Source organism: Heloderma suspectum, chromosome 2, assembly GCF_057233095.1.
Source record: "Heloderma suspectum isolate Gila_16-S chromosome 2, 16-S_ref, whole genome shotgun sequence".
In the NCBI taxonomy this organism is placed as follows: Eukaryota; Metazoa; Chordata; class Lepidosauria; order Squamata; family Helodermatidae; genus Heloderma; species Heloderma suspectum.
In genome coordinates, this window is record NC_139459.1 from 341653162 (window position 1) to 341670899 (window position 17738).

Consider the following 17738-nt stretch of genomic DNA (forward strand, 5'->3'; position numbering starts at 1 on the left):
CTATAGACTAGCCTTCTCCGACCTGGTGCCCTCCAGAGGTGCTGGACTATCACCCCCAGCAAGCATATATAGAGGCATTAGTCTGTTATGGGAATGTTGTACGCCAGGTTCCTTTACAACAGACTGGAAAACATTCTGGAGAAAGTGGGCTTTTAAGTAATATCCAAGCAGCCTTGAGGGAAAACTAATGTTGAACTGAATTTCCCTCCCCACACCCCATTTTCAGCAGACTATTCGTTCCATGCAAAATTTCTACTCCTTCTGGGGGTTGCATTTCAGTGAACCTTTCAGTAGCAGGGAGGATCTGACTTACCTTAAACAAGGTGCCCCAGACACTTTTTAACTTTGAAAACAGACTGCCCTTGGGAACATTTCCATTGGCATTCTGTCCCCTGCAACAGGAAATGTGGCCAGTGAAGAGGTTACAGCGTGCCTCACACCTGCTCCAGGCACCCGTGAGAGGCCTTCTCAAAATTAGAAAGCAACATGCCAAACCTTCCTCCCTGCCTCCACACTGAAATACTCACTGAAATTTGCCCAGTTTGTATAGTAAATAAATCCATTCACCCCCGCCCCCATTTTCTTTTCTGTATTTCTATAATGCTAATTAATTAATTATGGTGTGACTGTTCCTTGGTGAAGTTGGATGGTGTTATTGGCTGCTGTGCTTTTTTTGGTTAATTTAGATATAATAAATGTTAAATGAATCTGTAACTATTTCATTTTAAAACGTTTTAATACATTGCTTAAATTAAACCTGAAGTGAAACGAAGAAAGACAAGGAAAAGAAAAGAAAGATGTCTCTAGATGGGATGAGGAGTGGAAGACGGGGAAGAATGGAAAGGGGGATGAGCAATGGTAAAGGCCTCTGACCTCTAAAGTTCTGAGTGGCTTAGAGAACAATCCTATGGTCCCTGGGACCATAGGATTGCTTGTAAAGCCCTCTGAGGTCAGAGACAGTGCTCTGACCTTGGAAGGGGGAGTCAGGATCTGACCCCACCAGCTTCCTCTCCAAGGTTGGAAAAGCAACCCTGGAGGAGGAGGACAGGGGATGTTCCAGTGGGTGGGGGAGGAGACTAGAGAGGCCAGGATACGAGATATCCTGAGCCTCCTCCAGCCTCCTTCCCTCTCCCTCCAACGCCCCCAACTGGACAGGCTGAAAAGGCCATCTAGTGAAAATCATCAAACATGGAGGACGGAGAGGCAAAGATCTCAGCAGGGCAGTGGAATCTTGGAAGCTTCCAAGTTTGGAGGCTTCCGAGCAGCAAGGGTGCAATCAATAGGACATTCAACAGTACAGTTCATTCAAACACATAATAACAGCCAAAATTAAATAAACACATGGCGTTAAATACGTCTACTGTTTTTTTATGGTGTGTTTGAACATATTAAAACCCACAGAACCTCTAGGATCAGATGTGCTAAGAGTCTGAATAGCAAATCAATCATACACAAATTCCACTGGCCATGCTGAAAGGCCTCCCCCATGAAGCCTTCTCCTCCTCCTCCCTTAACTATTACCACCAGCAGCCATTCCTGCAGGCTGTAGCAGAGGGAGATGAGCGTGGGAAGTGGGGCCGTTCCACCAGCCCTGCTAAAAGACTACATCATTTTTTCCCCATCCATCCCGTTTTCCTCATGTGTCATGTCTTTTTAGAGTGTAAGAGGGCAGGGCAGGGACCGACTTGTTTAACTGATAGTTTGTAAGCTGCTCCAGGAGCCTTTTTGGCCAAGGTGCAGGATAAAGAAGCTCTAAATACATTTTAAAAAGTACTCAAAAGACTGAGCTGTGACTTGGTCACCCAGAGCCAAGGCCAAGCCTGTGTCTACTGCATCACTTGCTTTGGAAGGAGATTCCGGCTCCAGCTGACAAGAAACAGACCACTTAACACTTGCCTTGAGCTCCCCAGGCTTCTTCTCCTCCCGGGATTTGCAGTGGGCGATCTCCTGCAGCTTTCGTTCGAGGGGCTCCAGGCATTTCTGCATCTTTTCCTGCATGAAAGAGGAGACAGCATAATTGAGAGAGACAAAGAGAGAGACAAAGACAGAGCATAGTGGTTAAGAGAATGAATTATGAACATAAGAACCACCCTCCTGGTCCAGTGACCGGGTTCGCACGATCACAGAGGGAAAATAACCCATGGTGGTTTATTTCCTCTCCCTGTGTGTGCCCGTCATGAGTTGCCTAATTAGCATGATTACCCTTGCCAGGCGCAGGTTGTCGTGAGGTTTGAACCCAGCAAGGGTGGCTGGCTAGGGTGGTTTACAAACCACACTGAAAAACAAGGGGTTGCATGGGGAGGAAAAGTAAGCCACCATGGCTTATTTTCTCTCTGTGATCGTGTGAACCTGCCCAGTATCTTGCCTCCCACAGCTGCCCACAAAATGCCTCTGGGAAGCCCAGAGGCAAAACCTGAAATTAACACCCCTCTCCTGTGATTGCTCCCCAGCAACTCCTCTGTACAACTCCTCTGATTCCATGTATCCATTGTGACTATCAGCCATTATCCTATAATTATACTAATAGGAGTAAAAGCTGCCTTGAGCAGTACAAATATGGTAAACCAGGGGTGGGGAATGTGTGGCCCTCCAGATGGCTGGGAGGCAGCAGTTATGTAATTCGCCTAATGGGATACCATGCAGCAGCTCCTGATAGAGACTTAGGGCGCAATCCTAATACTTCCGCACCTGATACTCACAAGCCTCCAAACTTGGAGGCTTACCAGCATCCAAAGCAAAGCTGGAGGAGCGGCGGAGACAATAATTGCTTCTGCCGCGCTTCCCACTCTGCATTTCAGCTAGATGGCTTTTTTGTGTGTTGGAGGGGGAAGGAAGGAGGCTGGAGGGGCCTCAGGATAGCTCATATCCCAGGCTCTCCAGTCCCCTCCCCTTCCACCAGACCTCAGACCTTTTGCAACCTCGGAGAGGCTACTGGTGCAGTTCTTTCCACACTAGCTGTGGGGGGAGGGGTGGGGAGCACAGATTCTCAGCTGGATCTGGGGATCCAAAGTATCCTATGGTGCCGCAGATGCTGTCTAGGAGCCATAGGATTGCTCTCCCCGATGGCAATCCTATACACACTTACATGGGACAATCCTATACACTGAACTCAATGGAGATTTCATCAGAGCAAACATCTATAGGATTGCATTATTACTACCAGGTGTGTGTGTGTGTGTGTGTGTGTGTGTGTAATATTGTAGTCTTATATGCTCACACAGGCTGGTTATTTGTCCCAGCACCTTTTCAGATATAGAAATGAGACTGACTAGTTTGTCAGTGTAAGACAGTTCTCACTGAGATTGTCCACTATCTCCTGAGCAGCACTTTTGTTCTTGTTAAAACTTGAGGAGGTGGTGCGTTCTTTGTTGGAGCTACATAACCTGATCAATAATAAACTGCTATCTCTGTTGTATATTGTTTTAGTGCCTTAACTACAAACATCAAACGTGAGAGTAAAGCCACCAATGTGGTTTTCAAAAATCATGTCTGCAAACCTCCGATAACCCAATATTTGTTGTCCTAGTGGTGTTAAGACCATATCCAATGGCTCTGTTGACCTCAAGAACCTACGAGTAGACACCCAGATTACGTTTCTAGGTTATCCAGGAGGGGAGATACACATCAAGACAGTGTAAAGGCACCATTTAACAAGATGGCATCTTCCCGGGTTCCAGACTGCAAATAGGGATGAAGGCCCAAGTCCCTGCCCCCTGTTTTCTACATATGTTTCTATGGTACAAGTGGTTAATTAAATCAGTTTTGACTTTGCTACCGGGGTCTATGCCAGAGACAAAATTGTACATGTGTGTGGGGCAAATTCACATGTTTCATCACTGTCTTTTTTGCAGGTAGGCATACCTCCCCTTGGATCCTCTAGACATGGCAATGCAAAATGCACATATAGCATCATTTCATTAATGTATTCGACATTCCTGTGATTTCCCCATTAAATTATGAGCGAGTCCCCTGGGCATCTACTAAAAGAGGAATCTGGTCTTTCAGACTATTTTGTATGGAATCTATGCTCTAAAGCAGTGGTGGGCAGAAGGCAGATCTCCAGATGTTTGAGACTTCAACTTCCCGACACCCCTGCTAGCACAGCCAATGAGTTGGTCCAAAGCATCTGGAGAGCCACTTTCTGCCCACCCCTGCCCTAAAGCAGCTTTCCCAATCTTGGGTCCCCAGATGTTGTTGGCCTCCAATTCCCATCATCCCCAGCTATCATGGCAAATGGTCAGGGGACAATAGGAGTTGGACACCAACAACATCTGGGGATGCAAGGTTGGGAAAAAAAACTTCTCTAAAGCAGTCTGGTCTCACTGATTTGAAAATGTCCAGGAAATTCTTCACATTGTCATTTTAATCTGCCTATCTGCCTCATATCTTCTGTCAAGTATCTGGGTGTCCAATTAAAATTGGATGGTCTCTTGCTTGAATTATTCCCCTATGACAGTGCTTATGTGAGGAATGTAGCAATTGTACTTTTTGACTTAAGATAGATAAACCAGTAAGAATTACAGGGGCAGTAGAATCAACATAGAGAAGACAAAGACTGATTTCATAATATTCCTTTTTACTTTTCACTCGCACGAAAGTCATTAATGAACTGCTATGCTATTCATCCACCAACTCTGTTACTGAAAAATTCGCTATTACACTCTGCCATTAAATAATTCAAATTTATTAACTGCTTGAATTAATGAAAGCATTAATTAATTGTGACTTAAGTACTTAATTGGTTTTGAGGCAATTCCATCAAATCATTAATTTCATATTAACATATGGATTCATTTGAAGCCTTTTGAAGCTGCAGAAAACCCACTAATCGATTTAACTGAGTAATTGTTTGGTAATGTGACAGTCAATTGTGAATTATCTGGTTGTGAATTAAAAGACAAATATGGCGTCGATTCACCTGGTAAACTAAATAAGCTCCCACTGACCTGGTCTGCACGCAATGACAAATTGTCGGTTAAGTGACACAGGATTTGCCGCGCATGAATGGGTGCGCTGCTGCAGTGTATCCACCACTTCCACTTTTAATCAAAAGCCTATGATTGGCCGGGTCATATGCTGTTGAGAGTGGCATGTGAATCCAGAGTGCTGGATCTCCTGTTTATTTGTTGGGTTAACGGCTGGCTGTTTAGTCTCTAAACTACCCAGCAGTCCAGGTTCAAATGTCACACTCACAATGTACAACCCAGTCGATCATAGGTTACTGATTAAAAGTGGAAGTGAGGAGGACGTGGGAGGCAGCACGCACACTCACTCGCTTGTGTGTGAGTGCGTGCACACTCACGCACACTCACACGCTTGTGTATGGTAAACTGTGGGTTACTGAACCCACAATTTGCCATGACATGCGAACTGGCCTGTTGCCGTGTTCACTGCTTTGATATTAGGTTAACTGCACAATCAATCCTGTTTATATATGTTGCTATTTGCTGTTCCTGCCTTCCTGTGAAAGCAATTACATTGCCCTTCTCCGTAAGTCTCTGCACTGGATTTCAGGTATCTCCCACATCAGGTTTCAAGCTTCTGTTGCTTATTCTTAAGTCTTTTTGTTCCATCAACTCTGACTCTTTCTCTCCCCCCCAATAGTAAACTCTGTGCCAACAGAAATGGAGCCCAAAAGAGGCCACTGAGAACGAAAGGAAGGTGTCAGCAGGAGAACACCAAGGTTTGCAGAAATACTACAGTGAAACAACAAAAACAAAGGCGGTAGCCTCCCCACATCCCATTAAAAAAAGCAGCCCAATGAGCACAGAGCATGCTTAGTGGCTTCCAGCAGCCACAGAATGTTGGGCATCAGCTGGAAAAGAAAAACAGAAAATAAAGATGGGAGAGGCAGGGAGTGAATTAGCTTGCTTAAATTCCTTCTAACAGCTATGCCATTCTGGAGGAAGGCACAGCTGGCTGGAACTCTGAACAGGAGCAATCCTATGAGGGGATGTGGATTTAGCCTTGAGGTCTATATTTTGAGCAGAAGGTGAGATACAAATTATCTGAATGAATACAATGAAATAAACAGCAGCATTTTGTCACAGGTAGGGATGGCATGGGTGCCCGATTCCATCCGGGAATCCGGCAGAACCGCCCCGCCTGCACCAAGCCCTACTTGCTGAGCCCCTGCCCCTGCTTGGCGATTGACCTGCACTCACCTCAGCGGCATCGTCAAGCTTTGTGGTTGCTATTTTTTGAGAAATAAAATGGCGATCAAAAAATGCACATATTTGCATATGTGCGAAAATGTGCATTTTTTGCAAGTTTGCATATTTGTGTATATGCGGAAATGCACCTTTTTGAAAAAATGCATATGCGAATATGCACATTCGCAAAATGCGCATTTTTGCGCATATGCAAATATGTGCATTCTGCAATTGCCATTTTATTTCTCAAAAAATGGTGACTGCAAAGGTCAACAAGGCTGCTGGGGTGAGTGCAGGCTGCTTGCCAAACATAGGAGGGGCTCGAGCACGGTCCTGGGACCAGCACGTGGGGGCAGGGGTTGGGTGGGCACCTGGAGAACCTAGACGGGGGTGGGTTCACACAACTCTAGTCACAGGTCCCACTTAGGCTTCCTTATTCTCACTGGGGCTGTACACCCCTCTATGGAAGCTCATTTAGAATTGAGCTAAAAAGTGCCCAGATGGGCAGGTTTATATCAAATGCATACATCACCTTGCTGGTCATATTGCTCTTTATGCCTCTCTGTTACAAGCTTAATCCCAACCGTGCCCACCACGACTCTACCTTGTATTCCTGGGAGGCGTCATCCAGGGACACGACCGTGTGTGAGCGGTGTTCATGAGAGATCTCACACACTAAGCAAACAGCCTCCTGGTCCTCCTTGCAGAAGAGGCGGAGCACTTCATTGTGCTTCTCACACAAGTTCTCGTCCCGTACCTTGCGCTTGTTTGTGACCTGCAGCTGCTTGGCTATCTCTACCATGTTGCCCAGCTGGCGGTTGGGCTTCAGAGTGCGGTGGCGGAAAGTCTTGCGGCAAACGGGGCAAGGGAAGTCCCGGTTCAAGTCCTCCCACCAGCGGGTGATGCATACCCGGCAGAAGTTGTGACCACAGTCAATAATCACAGGGTCTTTCAGGTACTCCAGGCAGACGGAGCAGCTGGCTTCCACCTGGAGGTTCTCCAGAGGGTTTGTGGTGGCCATGGCTCCTGAAAAGCAGGGGGGAACACTGCCGTCATATCGTTACAGATCGTTACATATATCTCATGACTCCTTTGGAAATCTCAGAGCAGCTTCCACGTGGCTCCCACTGGCTCTCCCAGCCAGGCACTGATCAGATGTAAATCTCTGTAATACAGGAGTAGGGGACCGTGGCCGTCCAAACGCCGTTGGACTCCAACTCCCTTCAGCCCCAACCAGCACTGCCAATGATCAGGGACGATGGGAGTTGCTTCTGATAGAGCTCTTCCAGACATCATCTGGAAGGGCTCTATCAGAAGCCCTGCGATGCAGTCAGGAGATACAGCATGACAGACATGCTGGCAGAATTCCTACAACAGGCCAGCGGAGCCATTCCATCAGCGAAGATACGAAAAGGGGTGGAGGCAAGGGGCAGGAGTGCACTTATGCCAAATCTTATAAGCCCGGTGTAAAGCACAGTCAGTGCAGTTGAAGCATTATAATCCAACAAATTCAGAGTTTTCTTTGGATGTTATTTTTATTGGAACACCTGTAATTACTCTAGGAGGCAATGAATCATCTGCTTCATTATACTCTTTAAAAAGAATTAAGAAAAAAGATAAAGGCACTGACAACTGCTAACATATTAAGGCTGCAGTCCTAAACACATATACTTATGACTGCAGAGCATAGCTGCGCTGCTGTGCACACTCACTTGATAGTAAGTCCCATTGAACTCAATGACATTCACTTTTGAGTAAACAGGCATTGGATTGCACTGTAAATTTAGCATGCCTGAAGAGCTATGCATTTATTGTATATGTATGCATGCTTCCGAGGGAAGGACACCTAAAAAAATGTGAATTACAGTACTGGGACTGCCCAATTTGACTGGTTTGGTATCCACTCATTAAGTTACCATTAACTGTTACGAAACAATGCATTTTAGTAACAACAGCACAGGAAGCTGCCTTATACAAAATTTTGCCCATCTAGCTCCTAACTGCCTACTCTGACTGGCAGTGGCTCTCCAGCAGAGAAGGGCCTTTCACCTCACCTGCTACCTGATCCCTTTTTAGTGGGAGGGACCACGGACCTTCTGCAAGCAAAGCATGTGTGCTCTAGAGGCTGAGCTATGGTCCCACCCAAACTGGGGGCAGGGGGAATCTGTGGAAAAATACAGCAGTGGAAATTCTTCCATTACAGAAAACGTTCTGCCTCACATCACACCATTAGCTGACATGGACAGAGAACATGCCCCGGGCACAGCAAACACTCCCCTGTAGCGACACATTGTAGGGGATGGTAGAAGTGGATGAGATGTCTTTCAGGGAAGCTTGTCCACCCCCGCCCCAAAGTGAGGTTATAGTGAACCCAGGTGTCCCTGGGCCACAGTTTGGAAACCACTGCTCTAGAGAAACACAAGGACCTGGGAGTGCCCTGGGGGCGTTGGCCTGGTTGAGCAGCTTAACCACTTTGAAATTCAGAGACAGTGGTCAGGTTCACACACCAGGCTAAGCCACCCTCAAAAATAAGCCACTGTAGCATCACAATATGAGCCAACAATGTGATGTGGCTGCAAAAAAGGCAAATGCTATTTTGGGCTGCGTTAAAAGGAGCATAGCTTCCATATCACATGAAGTACTAGTCCCCCTCTACGCAGCACTGGTTAGGCTTCATCTGGAGTACTGTGTCCAGTTCTGGGCACCACATTTTAAGAAGGATGCAGACAAACTGCAGAGGTTTCAGAGGAGGGGAACGAAGATGATCAGGGGACTGGAAACAAAGTCGTATGAGGAGAGACTGAAATAACTGGGCATGTTTAGCCTTGAGAAGACTGAGGGGAGATAGGATAGCGCTCTTCAAGTCCTTGAAAGGTTGTCACAGAGAGGAAGGCCAGGATCTCTTCTCCATCATCCCAGAGCGCAGGACACGGAATAATGGGCTCAAGTTACAGGAAGCCAGATTCCAGCTGAACATCAGGAAAAACTTCCTGACAGTTAGAGCAATACGACAGTGGAACCAATTACTTAGGGAGGCAGTGGGCTCTCCCACACTGGAGGCATTCAAGACGAGGCTGGACAGCCATCTATCAGGGATGCTCTGACTTGGATTTCTGCACTGAGCAGGGGGTTGGACTTGATGGCCTTGTAGGCCCCTTCCAACCCTACTATTCTATGATTCTATGTAGGTTGGTTGTTTGCTTGCCAGCCAACCCACGTTACTCCCAACAGACAACTGGGTATGCAGCTGCTTGGCATGGCTTCCCCCCACAGTCCTCCAGCCCGCTCCCTGCATGTATCCCAGTGTCTTTTGTGTGGCAACCCGTCTTGTCACATGGGGTCGTAATTCCCCCCACCCCTGTCTTTTGCAAGTGTGCAGGAGCGTAGATTCACGTGTCTTTAATGAGCTTCCACCACGCATCAAAAATGTGGTTGTTCAGGCATGCATTTGGGGTGGGTTAGGGTAATTTTAGAAATGTGATGTTTTTAATGTAGAATTTTATTGTTTTGAACTGTTTTTACTGTTGTACATCGCCCAGAGTTGCTGGGTCACCAGCCAGATGGGCGACTAATACATTTAATAAATCAATAATATAAATATCTGCTACGTGTAGTCTCACCTTCTCAATTTCCTTATATGTTACAGCTGTCAAAGGAAGCACTAAAGCAGAGTAAGTAATGTACTAGGAAATTGTTACTTTAAATTTGTGCAAATCTTCACAACAGGTTTGTTTTTTTTTAAACAACCCCCAGAGGGTGACTGAACGGGACAGACTGATTCAGGTGCCCACACCAGCAGTAATTAAACACGCCTGACCCATTCGCTCTCTCCTGTGCAGCTGCCTTCTAAACTTTAAAAAAAAAAAAACTATTGGGGAGATTTGTGCAAATGTGCTGAAGCACAGTAACCCAGCAGTAATTGCTCAGAAAAGGAGCTGCAATGGTGGGGGAGCCAATAACTCTCATTTGTCAACTTCATCGGGACTTGGAGAAGCGTCAAAAGCAGGGAGGACACTGACAAATGTCATTTCAAGGCTTACTAGTGACAGGATGACATTGCCAAGTGGGAGTTATTGCCCCCACCCCTTTCTTGCTACTTTATGAAGCACTTAGGGTGCAATCCTATGGCCACTAGTCAGCAGCTAGACAGCTGTAGGATTGGTCAGTTCCTGGAGAACCGACCTCCATCCCCTCCCATGCTGCCTCATAGGCAGCACAGATTGGCCCTGCACTCTGCACTCGGAAGAGCAGTGCAGAGCGGGGAGAACGGGGCGTTCCTAGGGGCAAGCCGTGGCGGGGAGGTCAGAAGTGCTGATACAACACTTTCTATGTGTCGTCTGGCCGCCTCTCCCTGTGCCCTGAGGTCCCGTGGCTAGACAGCCGAAATTGGCTGTCTAGCTGCAAAAGCAGGGTGGCTTGAACGAAGAGGAGATCTGCTCCTCGCCACGCCTCCTGCCCTGCACTAGATAGGCGTCGCCCCCAGGATTGGAGGCGACTGTTGATCCAGATAGGATTGCTCCCTCACTTTGCCTGCATTTTTTTCTTTTTTCAGTGCTTCTGAATTATGCAAATGAGTTTATACTTTCTCTTAGCATTATTTTTCCCCTGGTACTTTGCAAGTATGTGGAGATTAGCCTACATGCAGTCTTGTCTTGTCGATTTCCTAGTACATTACCTACTCCACTTTGGCTTCCTTTGACAGCTGTAACATACAACAAAATTGGCAAGGCAAGACTACACATAGCGGACAGGCAAATCTGCAGTTTTGTGCACTTGTGAAAGACGGGGGGAAAAAATAGTAACAAAAATTACAACCCCATTTGTATACTTCCGAGGCACTGAAAAGACAGAGGTGGCGACTGAGTTTTGGTCTTTCCAACGTCCATGTCTGGGCCTGATTCAAAGTGCTGGTATTAACATTTAAAGCCCTAAACGGCTTGGGCCAGGTTATCTGAAGGACCGCCTCCTCCCATATGTACCTGCTGGGACCCTAATATCATCTTCAAGGGTCCCTCTCCAGGAGCCCCTGCCAAGAAAAGTGAGGTGGGTGGCTGCCAATAAGAGGGCCTTTTCTACTGTGGCACCCCAGTTGTGGAATGAGCTCCCTAGAGAGGTCTGCTTACCACTTACATTGTACCCCTTTCAGTGTCAGGTGAAGTCCTTTTTATTTTCCCCATAATTTTAGCATTTTAGCATTCTAGTTTTTTAGCTCTGTAGTTTTAAATCTGTATTTTAAATCTCTGCATTGCTGCTAGGTTTTATTCTGATTGTACGTTTATACTGTAGTTTTAAGCTTTCGTATTTTATATTGTTTTATGCTGTGGTTTTAATTTCTGTGAACTGCCCAGAGAGCTTTGGCTATTGGGCAGTAGAGAAACGAAATAAATAAATAAAGCACTGTTTCGGCATTAGGACAATCACTGGTGACAGAGGCTAGAGGCGGCACTGGTAAGTTCGCAAAGAGCGGCACAGGCTGCTACGCTGGCCAGGTTTGGATGTCACAACAAGCCACCTTGAGAAAAAGCTACCCTCATCAATCCTAGTACAAGGCCTGGGTTCTCAGAGTGGCTTGTTTGCACAAAGCTACCCACGCTGAATCATCTGTGCCAGCTTCGGACATCATGGAAAGCCACGTTAAGAAGTCTTGCTACCCACCATGGCTTATCATGTCATGAAAACTCTGTTAGTGACTGTGTTTGAACGATCATGGAGGGAAAATAAACCAACCTCCCTCCTTCCTTTCCAGTGATGTCTGCCTCGCCAAAAATGTCGAAATGTAACTCTGAAAGGACTGTGGTTTGGTCGCCACCTTTTCCCCCCTCCTTTTTCCGTGTCTCAGAAGTACAGAAGTGGGTTCATAATTTTTAATCCCCCCCACCACCACCACTTTCTCACAAGTGTACAGATTCGCCTGTCGGGTATGTGCAGTCTTGCCTTGTCAATTTCCTACCTTCTCCACTTCCATGCTTCCCTTGACAGGAAACTCCCAAGGGTGTAATATACAAGGAAATTGACACGCAAGGCTGCACACTGCAGCCTACTCTGCGCTTGCTTGCAAAGGACCGGAACAAAAAGAATACTAAAAAAAAATACGAAGCCATTTGCACAATTCAGATGCACCAAAAAAGAAATGTAAACAAAGTAATTGCTCCAAAAAGGAGCAGCAGAGCAGACAATAACTCCCTGTTGTCAATGTCATCCTCTCACTATTACACCTTGCACTGACACTTGTCTGTCTCCTTCCACACTTTGATGCTTCCCCCAGTCTTCTTCAGCAGCAGCCGAGCAGAACAGAGTGAATGGGGTGGGTGCATGTAATTACTGCTGGTGTGAGCACCCCAATCTCTGAACCTTTAGCTGTGCGCTCTAACCCAGGCCCAAGTGAAGAATGAGGAATCAAGGAGTGAAACAACGGTCCATTCTCTGAACAAGCAGATTAGATGTACTCACTCTGTAGTCCCAGTCTTTTAAGTGGGTTCACATAAACCCCCACACACAAATGAAGATGACATCTGGGGAGGAGATCCTACTGACAAGTTGAGCAGGGCACGTACATCGTGCATGATTTGGGCAGCCAGCAGCTGAGAAGAAAAGAGCAGGACGGTTGGGCTGTTAAACAAAGATTATCTCAAGAATGATGCATAGCCCAACTCAGAGAACCTACTCAGAACTAGTCATGAAAGGTTCGGCTGACCAAAATTTCATTTCCTCCCCTCAGTGGGTTAGGCCAGGTTAAAATCTAACTCTGTGAAATAAGTTAAGTTCAGAAATGGTGATTTGCCCAAGGCAACCCAATGATCACTAGAATGGGAATCCATCTCCCATGTTTAAATCTAACAACCTATTCCCTAAATCACAGGTGGGCTGATTTCTGGTGTGTCAGATCTACTTTAGTTTTTGCTAGAACTCCAAGATCCATCAACTAGAACCAGGTGCAAAAGACATACACTCAGCATTAAAGAACAGGGCACCTCTGACCACATTCTAAGGCTAGGAATTTGTTTTCAGGTCCAGAACTGAACTGGGCTCACACTCCTTTCATATAAATGTCCACTCTTGGTCACTCCAAGCTTTCGTCATTGTAGCAGCCTGATTTCGGTGGGGAAAGTCATTTTGTTGTTGCTGTTTTTAAAAAATTAGGAGTCAGAAACCTTTGCTGATCTACTGCAAATCACCCAGATTTGGTAGATCTGATCTACCTTCTGCCCATCTCTGCACTACATCACAGTGGCTCTCAATCAATCAATATAAAAGTGACCATCCTTTGCATTATAACAGTTTCAGTGTCCCCTATATATTTATCAAGGTAGTGTGCAATCTGATTAGAGAACTGAAAGGATCCATAGATTGTACTGCTGAAAGGATAATAAAGACCATCCAGTCCAGCCAACTGCCCTAGAACAGGATATCCAAAGCATTCCTAGCCAACGCCTTTTCAAAACTGTCTAAGAAAGGAGATTTCACAGCCTTGTTTGGTAGCCAGGAGTAAACTGAGTAGTCTCCAACATGCACCACAAAGCTGCATGTCAGTTACACCCTTAGCGGGCTTCCAACTTTGGCAGTAAAATTTGTGTGAAGTCTCAAGGTAAAGGAGCTCCCCTAGAATGTGCCTTGATTACTCCATTTCACCCCTGAAGCGAGTGCAGGGTGAGCACTCTCCCTTCTTATGGAATGCTGTTTGCATCCTCTGTCCTTAAAAAATGGGGGTGGGGGCAGGCAGCAGCTTGGCTCCTACCCCCCACAGCAAGGGTACTACACAGCAAGGCCATTACTTCCCCTTAGTCCATTAGAGGTGGACAGAAGATACCACAAACCCCATATCCAAAGGCAACTACATCGACATGATCTAGATAAATGCTGCAGAGTCCTTTGGGGAAGGTGGTAACAATCTACCTACCCATTGCTTGAGCCATCTGGAGCTGATGAATCATAATGCACATTTTCTTCTGTGAGCAGGGTTTTGGATAGCAAAATTTATCCACAGGGTATCTGGTGGGTAATCCAATGATACAGGAAAGAGGTTGAAAGACAGATGTTGGTCTCTTCTAGCTCTGTAATCCCAGGTATCTTGCAAGGTGCTCGCTTCCCCTTACACTTTGACATTTGGACTTTCCTTCGCCATGACAAAAAGAAAACATATCATTAGAGTACAATAACACATTCATATAGTGTTCAAAGCACCTCACATATATTATCCAGCAACCCTTAAAATATCCTGTAAAGTAAATTAGTATTATTACCCCCAAATGGCAGGTGAGTTGCTGAGGCTGATAAAATGCAGGCTCCTAAGGGAATTCATATCTCAGGCCAGATTTGAACTAGGGACTTTCTGGCTCATGGCTCAGCCTCTTAGACGCTACATTACACCACCTCTGTAGAAATTCCTGACCAACCATTAGGATCTTTCTTGCCAATCAGTTTACAATGTCATAAGTGTACAGTCATTGCTCAACTGCTGTGCAGGACTGCAATGCCTTTCCCAAGAAGTTTTGGTGATATTGCATTTTCCCAGCACCCAAGCCACAAAACATTATAGTTTGGAAAATGCAATTCTTTCCCCATCACAGCCATCTGGAACCAGTGATATGGGATGGAAGATTTCCCAGTGCTTCAATTTTCATGGAATAATTTTCATTTCATAGATACATTAGTAAAAATGAACGTATGCAAACTGCAAATACACTATTAGGCAAGCTTGGCAGGTTCAAAATTTATGTTTTTTCAGGTGATCATCCCTAGCAAGTAGGTGAAAGAATACGTACATGTCATTAAAATTCATATGTCTCAGAGTAAAATGGAACTAATAAACATTGACAGAGAATCTGAAGGTACCCCAACAACCTTAGTGGAAAAGAGCTAACTTTGTTAAAATAGATGAGTGATTATCAATGTATCATGCACAGTTCTTTGTGGCTGGCTGGGGAATGCTGGGAGTTGTAGGACTTTCTGTCTAGACATGCATAGGATTGCACCCTTAGGTTTCCCCCCCCTTAAATTTAAACAATGAAAGGGAAGTATACACTATTAACTTTTTATTTTTACTATTCCAATAAAAAATCTTCATAATATAACATTTAAACCACATTAAGCTTGCTTTAATCTTTTCTGTCAAATATTTCATGTCAAATACATATGATCTATTGAGAGAAAAAATGTAGGGTACTTTTTTTAGCATTGTTGTTTACTAAATGCAAGTAAAATAAACATCCTAAAATAGATCATTCTCTGGCATCAGAAAACTTCCTGATGCAAACTGAAATGTTTCCTATGCAAATGATCCTAATTTGTATTGGAAATTTTTTCCAGAAAACCCACCTCACTGCCTGGAACACCACATGAAATGCAGCTGCATGTGGGTCATGGACACCTTTTGGATAATGCCCGTGATGTTGTTGATGACAAATGATAAACTTGCATTTCCCCATGCTGTAGGCTAACATTGGTGGTTAGCTTACAAAGTTCACCTGGGACTAGCCTCAGGGCACAATGTGAAGTTGCTCCTCATCAATATAACTCCTTGCCTCAAAGCTACTTTAATTCTGTTTCTCCTTATTTTAAGAATTCTGCTCCCCCACTCCCAGGTTGCATGGAAAACACAACACAGATGAGGTGGCAGCTGCAATGACAACCTGGGATGGGGGGTGGGCAGAGTGAAGAGAGCAAGGAAGGCTCTGTAGGACCTTCTCCTTCTCTGGAATTACCTCTCCCCACCACCATGGTCACCAGATCTGTCTTACTTCTTTCCTATAGACTGCAGTAGCTGCTATGCTAAGCGGTGGCTCTAGTGGGAAGACCCCACCTGCCTAGAGATCCTTGCTCCCTGGGACTCCTGCCCTATTCCCCCCTTTTTTTGTCCTTTGCCCCCTTTTTCTGCATGGCCACTTGTCAGTTTTAGGTGCTTGTCAGTTTTAGTTCAGCAAGAGTTCCCTCCCTATCCTGTTTGCTGGCTGAACAGTTCTACTCTTGGATGCCGAAGCATATAAAATCCAGCCTTTTTTTAAAAAAAAACACTCACAGCAACAGCAAGGCTATTCTGCCTCCAGCAAAGCAACCACAAATCCACTGTGTGTATGGCCTGACTATTGTGTTACTGCCTCCGAATCAGGACCACAAAGGCTAAAACACTTTAAAACTGGCTGTTTAGATAACAGAAGCCTCTTTCTGGAGAGTGAATGTTATCGTTATTAACACCACATTTACACAGGGCTTTTTTGCAGCATTTAAAGCACTTCAGTGGTATTCATGTCAACAATCTTTACAACAGCCCTAAACTGCAGGCCGGTATTATGCTCGTATCGCAGCCAGGAGGGGGCAGAGAGAGGAGCTAGCCTGAGACCACCCAATGGATTTATGTTCGAGAAGAGACAAAACAGGGGCTTCCCAGCTCACCCTCTTAAGAGGCAACCACAACAACTCTAGCAGATGAAGAAGTGAAGTGGGTGATGGTGGTGGTGGTGAGGAACGAACCTGCAGTCTAAAGCATAATGGGAAGAAGATGCTGAGGGGGCTCAGGGGGGAAATTGCAGCAGCCCCAGCCACGACTACCCACGTAGAAGAGGAAGGATTTTTAACTGGCTGCCTGGGAATGAGTCCCAGCGGGGCTGGGGGACAGAGAGAGGCGCTTCTTGAGGCGTTGGGTGGACAGCACAGGCAGGTCTGCAGTATACTGGGGCGGGGGGAGTGTTTTGAAGGGCTGAGGGGGCAATTACGGTAGGCCCTGCAAAGCCCGCAACTCCTTCAGGCGGCAGCAGCAGCGCAAGATGGCAAACACGGCAGGCTCTCCTCCTTCCTCCTCCTCCTCTCACACACTCACCTTCCTCCCTCCCACCCTTTGCCCCGATCCGTCCCCCCGGCGTCCGGGCGACGGTGTGAGGGTGCCCACGCGCGGCCTGCTCCGGGTCCAGCCCCCCGAAACCCACTCCTCCCTCAGCCAACGCCTCCACCGGAAGCGGCGCTGGCGTCACCGGAAGCGGCTCTCCTAGCACCTCAGAGACCATAGAGTTATAGAAACGGTCGCTTTCTCTCTCCCCCTCCCCGCTTTCCTTTCTACACGTCCAAGGTAGAGAGATGTCGTTGTTAGCCTTAGACCTGTGATGCTTAGACGCACAAAAAGCGTCAACTTCCGGGCTCACTCTGGACGTCTTTGCTGCTGTTTCGTTCCAGAAGTCCATATCCGCGCCATCCCTGTTGGTCTCCCGGAGCGGAAGTGAGGGGGGCCCGAAAAAACGGCGGAGCAATCCGGGATCGCAGCGCCGCTGCGACTGGGCGGCGGCGTCTCCACCCAGCAACGGAGGAGAGCGGCGAGCAGCGCGGCCGCGGACGTCTCAGCTCGGAAGGAAGCCCCGCTGAGTTCAGCGGGACTTACTCCCAGGAAAGGGCGGGTAGACCCCGGAGACTGGAGTTCTGCGTGCGTGTGGATCCATGTGGGTGTGCGTGCATATACATGTGTATCTATGAGTGTGTGTGTGTACATGGGTATATATATTTACTTGAGCGCGCTCCGGGAGAGAGCCTGGCGTGCTATGGTCCATGGGGTCGCGAAGAGTCGGACGCGACTGAACAACAACAATATATATTTGTGTGTGT

The 17738-nt window shown here is 46.5% G+C and overlaps 1 protein-coding gene across 1 annotated transcript in view; it reads right to left on the bottom strand.

Annotated features, from left to right (window-relative positions):
• TRIM39 (tripartite motif containing 39) overlaps positions 1-17102 on the bottom strand; it is a 29189-nt gene extending 12087 nt beyond the window's left edge. Inside the window, exons 1-5 of the mRNA XM_084830404.1 lie at positions 16966-17102; positions 14050-14265; positions 12603-12733; positions 6757-7178; positions 1897-1992 (exon numbers count right to left, since the gene is read on the bottom strand). Coding sequence (XP_084686530.1) covers positions 1897-1992; positions 6757-7173 — 513 coding nt within the window. The 5' untranslated portion in view covers positions 7174-7178; positions 12603-12733; positions 14050-14265; positions 16966-17102. The remainder of the gene's footprint in view (positions 1-1896; positions 1993-6756; positions 7179-12602; positions 12734-14049; positions 14266-16965) is intronic.
• Positions 17103-17738: the final 636 nt, after the last annotated feature.